The sequence below is a fragment of the Microtus ochrogaster genome, chromosome 18 (genome assembly GCF_000317375.1).
Source record: "Microtus ochrogaster isolate Prairie Vole_2 chromosome 18, MicOch1.0, whole genome shotgun sequence".
Taxonomy (NCBI): Eukaryota; Metazoa; Chordata; class Mammalia; order Rodentia; family Cricetidae; genus Microtus; species Microtus ochrogaster.
The window spans coordinates 12,007,552-12,014,968 of record NC_022020.1 but is presented as its reverse complement, the minus strand read 5'-3'; the positions used below and the strand labels follow the sequence as shown (position 1 = coordinate 12,014,968).

Below are 7,417 nucleotides of genomic sequence, written 5' to 3'. Positions count from 1 at the left end.
TGGTGTACGCCTTTAATCCCAGCACTCGGGAGGCAGAGGCAGGCGGATCTCTGTGAGTTCGAGACCAGCCTGGTCTACAAGAGCTAGTTCCAGGATAGGCTCCAAAACCACAGAGAAACCCTGTCTCGAAAAAACAAAAAAAAAAAAAAAAAGAGTTGGAGAAACAGAGAAGAATCTAATACATCCATGCCCACAGCTACTTGGCTTCTAACAGCGAAAGTCAACATGAAAACAGACAGCAATTAACATAGTAGAAGAAGGTATGGCTGGGTGCAAGGGTATCACAGACAAGGGGTATACATTTTGCTGAATACAAGAAGCTGGAGCTAGAAGAGGTATTCTCCAGGAAGAGAAAAGGAGAAAGATTAGTCTAGAAGACAGTCCGGATTGAGAGGATCCCTACAAAGGCATGCACAGCAAGATGGCCACTGCATCACACGATGTCAGAAGGCAGCCAATAGAAACGAGGCTGCGGGAGGCAGATCAACCACGTAAGAGAATATACGGTTGCACGAAGGGCTTTACACGCGATTCCTCAGACAACAGGGACACAGACACTGTACAAGTATTTAGCCAGGGAGTGACTTCTAGGTTATCTCTGGCAGTAGCACAGAATTTAACGGAAAGAAAAAAAGATCCTGAAGTTCCAGAGAATCATTAGGGCCATGAACTTTGTCATTACGTTTGACCGCTAGATTATTATGTGCTCCGGGACACTGCGATATGAGAAGAGCAACATGTAATGTTTTTATCTTGCCGTGCTGATAATGTGGAAAATGAACAAGCTATGCATTTGTGAACAGTGGGAGGCTAGATTAGTCAGAGTCTGCAGGTATTTCCTGTCCAGTTCACCCTTGGGCTCAAGGCCAGTTCTGCCAGGCTTGCTGTGGCTCCTCCATTCCACAGACTCTAAAATTAGGGAGGGAAACCCTACATCATGTCTCCCTTTTGAGGGCTATTCCTCTACTGTGTGCCGGTTTTCCTAAATCTAAGCCCGCCTTTCAATCTGAATTTGTCTCTTCATCTGTCCTCCAAAACAGGCCCCTCCAATAGTACTTTTAATAACACAGACTGAACATTCCTAATTCAAAATCCTAAGTTAGGAAGGTCCCAAAGTTACAAGCTTTGAGAACTGAAAGGATAAGTGAAAAAATTCCATAGTTGGCCTCAAATGTCAGTCACAGGCACAACAGCAAACATATAAAATTGCCATCATGGGACTCAAGGGTAGCGCACATGCTGAGCACATGTGAAGCCCTGAATTCAAGCCTTAGCACCTACAATAAAATAAAAAAGAATCTACCATGGTGTTTAGGTATATATGAAATATAAATGTTATACATAAAATATATAACATAGTATATACTCAAGGTATATATGAAAATAAATGGATTTCATATTTAAACTAGGATCTCATCCTCAAGCCATCTTGCGTATCTGCATCTAGATTAATGCAAATATTATAAAATAAAAGCAAATGTAAACAGAGACTGCTTGTTCATTTCCCGACTGCTCAAACCTGAATAATTACACAGAAATAACACTGTTTGGCCAATGGCTTAGGCATCTTTCTAGCTTATATCTTATATTAACCAGTTTCTATTAATCTATATATCACCATGAGGCTGTGTCCTACCGGTAAGGTTCCGGCATCTTTCTCTTTCGGCAGCCGCATGGTGTTTGTCCAACTCCACCTTCTTTCTCCCTGCATTCAGTTTAGTTTTCCCACCTAGTTCTACTCTGCCCCGCCATAGGCCAAAGAAGTTCTTTATTAACCAATGGTAATAAAACATTGTCACAGCATACAGAGGGGAATCCCACATCAAGCAAATCTGAAATACTTGTCTCAAGCATTTCAGATAAGGAATACTCAACCTGTGATAGCAAAGTGCTCTCCATGGATCAGACATCAGGCTAATTTCTCAGTGTGTATGGAATGATTAGATTCTCACACAAGCCCTCTGAGAGGAATACTATTAATAACTTACATTTTTCAGAAGAACAAACCACAGCTTCCCAAGATCCTATACAGGAGCAACACGGCAGACTGAACTCAAGGACTGCATGCATATAATATTTAAATATTTAAGCTTGCATATGTATGTGTGTGGAGGTCAGAAGATAACTGGTAGGAGTCAGTTCTTTCCTTCATGTGAACTCTGGAGACGAAACTCACATTATCAAGCTTGGCAGCAAATGCCTTTATCCATTGCATCATCTCACTGGCCTTGGAGTTGGTAGTTTTAACCATCCACCACGGTTTAGAGTAGTTGCTATGCTTCTAGAGGACCTGAGTCTGGCTCTGAGCGCCCGTATCAGTCAGCTCACAACTACTTATAACTCTGGCCTCTACGGGCACCTGCACACATGTGACATGTTTTCTCTCTCTTCCCCTTATTAACTATCTAAATAAGGCATCTTCATAAAGAATCTGCTGTGCATCTCACCAGCTGTGCTAGTCAGCCTTCCTTTATTATAACAATTATAACAAATACTTCAGATGAATCAGCTTCCAGTTGACTCAGAGTTTTAAAGTTTCTGGTGTGGTCCATGATGGGTTGGACTCTGTTTTGGGGCCTCTATAAGATGGAGCAGAGCTTTCACCTCATCACGACTAGGTACTTTGTTTTTCAAGACAGGGTCTCTGTGTAGCCCTGGCTGTCCTGGAACTCACTCTGTAGACCAGGCTAGCCTCACACTGAGAGATCCTCCTGCTTCTGTGTGCAGAGTGCTGGGATTAAAGTTGTGAGTCACCATCACTCAACTCATTTCATCACATCAAGGGAGCAAAAGAGGGGGAAACGAAGAAGTCAGGGCCCCACAGTTTATTCTCCTCAGGGGTACCCCACCCCAGTAACCTATAGATTGTTCATCAGTCTCCATATCTTACAGGTTGCACCATCTCTGAGCAGCTCCCAATCCATGGGCTCCAGGAAAACATTTAAGATCCAAGCAACAGCACCCTTGCACCCTGCTTTTAAGCTTTTACATACCTTGTACTGGTTTAATAATCCTCAAAACATATTTGGAACTTTGACAGTTCAGTTGATATTTTCATAGTCTTACCAGAGCTCCACCTCATACTTAATATCCTTCTAAAGGATTTCTTCAGGATGTAAAACTTACCAGGAATTAGCTCATTAAAATTTCTTCCCTTCAATACTGAATACTAAAATGAAATCTTTTCTACCAGGTCAGCAATAACAGCAAATCTAATCTAAGACCTTTATTGACTTAAAAGCAAATCTGATTACATTAATCTTTTTATTTTTGTCTTGTGTTTAGGTCATAGGTCACCAGTCCTTTTTGTGAGAGAGAACTACTTTTCATATTCTCCAAAGCTTTTAAGGAGATTAGACTAGAAACAGAAAGTGATGTTTTTTAAAAAGTCAGTTTACCATATAAATATCAGGACCTACTTACTGGACAAATGAAGGACCCCTGGCCTTATCTAACCATAGATATTTTCTGTTATCTTTCTTCTTTTTGAGTCTAAGCTTTATTTCTAGGAATGATTATTTACGAAAAATATAGTTGGCTCTCAGCACACTATGGTTTTGAAACGTGAGTTATGAACCTCTGGTGCAATTTTTTTCTTCACAACTGAAAAAATTAACATGAATGACACAGCATGGAAAACTTTAGCAGAAGAGTTAGTAGGTAATATAACAAATATTCTAAAGTGAGAGGCCCGGGAAGAAGTAAGGAAGAATCTCAAAAGCTCGTGTTTTCCTTCAAAAGCAAACGCACTGGCTACTTTACGAGGGCAGATTTTTCTTAAGCCAGCCTTCTAAGAGGCAGTGGACCCTTTCCTGGCCCCTGAAAGCCTTCTGTCTTTTGTATACCGAACACCTAATACTGAAAATGTGTTGAAGGAACACGTTCACTTCAGGAATTGCTCACCTCTCCTAATTGAACTTCATGTAAGAAAAGAAAAAAAAAAAAATCAACACCCAAGTCCGGAGTGTTCCTGGAAAATAGGAACTTTGCAATCCCTTCTATTATCTGAGCTTCTACAGCAACAAGCAAACCCTGTTTCAAAACTGTGGGCAGCATTATGATGGAAAGCAACCTGTGGATTGCTAGCACCGTCTCCCAAGAGCTGTGTCTTTTTGTGACATACCCAAAAGTTCTGGTAGCATGTTTAGGAAAGGGAATTTATCCCTGATTCTCAGAAAACCTCACGGCCCTTTCCCTCTGCACTTCGGAGGAGGGTAGCCTCCTGGAAGGTGATACTCCCCAGCTTTCTGCGTTTAAGGCACTTTTGCATCCTGCCTCGCAGTCACACTTGAGCTGATTACAGAAACTTCCAGCTCTGTCTGTAGAGTTGAGTAAAAAGCACCGTGGAAGGCTAGGCAGGGTCCCTAAAGCCAGGAAAACCTGCAGCTGGCCAGAGGCAACATTAGAGTTCTCCACTGCCGACCACGAAGAGCGCTGCACGGCGGGCTCCGGGAAGGACGCGCTGGGCGAAGCTGCAGGGCGCGCAAGCGGTCGGACGGGGGAGCGAGAGCCAAAGCTTGCGGAGAGCAGCCGAGAGGGCTTCGCAGTCCCGGGAGCCGCCTCGGAGGGAGGCTGAGCTCCCAGCAAGAGAAATGTGCGGAAGGCGGAGCGAGGGAGGCGGGGCCTGCGGGAGCTGTGGCCGGGGAGGCGGGGCTAGGTGGAGGGAGGCGGAGCTAGAAGGAGTGATTATATGGGGGCGGGACGTGTGGAAGATTGAACCTACTCGAAGATGGGCGGAGCTAGTAGTGGAGCCCGAGCTCCAAGGAGGTGAAGCCTGCTCCCCAGAGAGGTGGAGCTAGAGGCGTGGAGGCGGAATCCGAGCCAAAGAGGCGAGGCCCGAGGTGGGGAGGCGGAGCCTGTGCCCCACGGAGGCGGAGTCCTCGGTGGGAGGCGGGCACGGAGGCGGTGCCGGGGCGGGCTGCGCAGGCGTCCCTTGCACCTTGTTGATTAGTCAGTGCCGGGAGCGCTGCTATGGCGTTCCTCGGACCCGCGGCTCCTCCTCACACAGTGCTCGGGGCGGAGGCTAGGAGGGGGCCGAGGAGGAGGAGGCGGGCGGCCGGCCGCCGCAGCTGCAGAGCCCGGGCCAGGGGAGGCGGAGCGGGAGGCGCCGCAGCCAGCCGTACCGCCTGCAGTGCTCCCCTGGCTTGAGGGCGCGGGACGCCAGCCATGCCTCGGTGTGGCCGCTGAAGCCGGGCGCCGGCGTCCCCGCCGCTGTGCCTCGCTGCCAGGCTGCCCGCGGCGGGAGAGTGAAGCCGCCCGCCAGCCAGCGGTGGAGCGGGAGAGGGAGCGCGGGACCGGGGGAGGCGGGGAAGATGGACCCGGTGCCCTCGTTGGGCTGCAGCCTCAAGGATGTGAAGTGGAGCCCAGTGGCTGTGCCGCTCGACCTGCTGGTCAGCACCTACCGGCTGCCCCAGATCGCGCGGCTGGACAGCGGTGAGTACCGGCGGGGCGCGCGGGTGCCAGGAAGGGTGGGACCGGGGAGGGGGTAATGTTCGCCCCTAGCCGTCTACTTGGCCTGCGAGGCTGCCGCAGCCCTGGCGCGTTGCTCTTCCTTTCCCCCCAGCAGCCGCCGCCGCCAGAGAGGTGCAAATCAGAACCCTTGTAGTGCAGTCAATAAGGGCACCTTAAAAAAAAAAAAAATCAACATCATGGAAACCTGCAGATAGTAACCTTGGACGCAAGAATTACTCAATCTGGGAACCCTGAAGTTATCTTAGGCAACTTTCTGACAAAAATAATTGGGCTCTGGGTGGTATCTTGTTTGGGGTGCTCTCTCCAACCGGCCCGCTCTATGTCTGCCAAGAAGCTGCAGAAAAGCTCCCGGGTGACCCAATGAAAACGATCACGTTTCTTGGAGAGCTTTTATTACAGCTCGTCTATTCTGTTTAACACAACAACGTGTGATTTAGGGTTGTGTGCAGAAAATGTCTTTAGCAGAAGTGATGGTATGCTCACGGTTAATTATTAGCTTAGCGCGCTTCCAGCTTAGAAAAAAATATTTTAAGCCACTAAAACATATTGATTTGCAATCTGAGCTCTGAACCAAGAAATGCCTGAATTTCCTGAAACTGACCACAAGAAAACAGCCAAGAACACCCCCCCCCCACACACACACACACAGATTATTCTGCACAGTGACATCTGCAAACAAATATGTAGATTGCTACTGTCAGTCAAGTGGACACCTTTATGTTTGAGAGTTGTGACATTGGAGGGGACATTTTAAATGGTGTCTGTTTTTTTGCACTGTAACTTCACCGGGTTAGCTTCTTGGGATTTCAAATTGTAGGGAGAAGTCTACTTTGCTGTAGGGCAGCAGGACCCGGGCTGGCAGCAGGCAGTGTGTAGATAGAGCCTTGGTCACACGCAAGCCCGATTAAAACAGGTTTGAGCAGAAGATAACCTTTCTTCCAGCCACAGACACTTGCCTTACTTCTTGCTTTCTGGAGTAAAAGAGTGTTTCACAGGAGACACACAGATGTCCCCGAGGAAGACTTATTCTATTGCTTGTCTGTGGGGTTAGGTTAGACACTGGAAACACTGACAAGAGAATTAACATAGAGGAAAGTTGTGAGAGCAGGAGAACAACATTGGTATGTTTGCTGTCCTTGTCTGGTTGGTGGTGGTGGTTGTGGTGGGCACTGGGAATAACCTGGGAGTTTATAAACTAAGAACGAAGTGTACGATGATAATAACTGTTGAATCGAGGTGAGGACAGATGGCATATTGAGGCATTTCTGCTTAGCATGGGGGTGGCGAAGTGTGTTGTGCTTTAATATGTATCTGCAGGTGTGTGTGTGTGTGTGTGTGTGTGTTTGTGCGTGTGCGTGCACAGTTTCATTTCCTCCTTCCCTGAGCAAAACTGTATGTTTTGGCAGGTTGTGAATCTTTACCTTTCCATTTCCAGACCTTCCCTCATCGCTGCAAACTCTGCCAAAACTTCCTAGCTAGGCAAGAGAGCACTGGTGCATATAGTATGCAAATCACGCAGCCTTCCTCCAGGTCAGAGTGCAAAGAGGCTGTGTATGAGCCTCAGACACAACTCTTCGTCTCATTATCCACTTTCCTATCCCTGTCATTCATTAAAAGGAGCTGAATCAGCACTGAGCTCACCCCACACTTCTTTTCAAATTAGGATGTGGGCTGCAAGTCTTAACACTGTGTCCTTTCAAGCCTCGGGATGGATTTTGATTTCCATGTGTAATTCCAGTTCTTTATTGTAAATTCCTCTTGTGATTTCCGCACACCAAAGTCATACTTGTAGCCAGTACTACTGTGTCCCTGGTTATTTATTAACCAATGCCATCTCCTTTTTGTTAGCATAGATTTTAATAGCTGCATAATATTCGATGGGAATGGCTATAACATATATCTTTCTGGTTCCCTGTTGGTGGACATTAAATTGTGTTTATATCTA

The 7,417-nt window shown here is 46.8% G+C and overlaps 1 protein-coding gene across 2 annotated transcripts in view; it reads left to right on the top strand.

Annotated features, from left to right (window-relative positions):
* The first annotated feature begins 4,965 nt into the window (after nt 1–4,965).
* The window catches only part of Garem1 (GRB2 associated regulator of MAPK1 subtype 1), a 173,722-nt gene continuing 171,270 nt past the window's right edge, over nt 4,966–7,417 (top strand). For both annotated transcript variants that reach the window (XM_005355813.2, XM_005355814.2), the window contains exon 1: nt 4,966–5,433. In XM_005355813.2, coding sequence (XP_005355870.1) covers nt 5,313–5,433 — 121 coding nt within the window. In that variant the 5' untranslated portion in view covers nt 4,966–5,312. The remainder of the gene's footprint in view (nt 5,434–7,417) is intronic.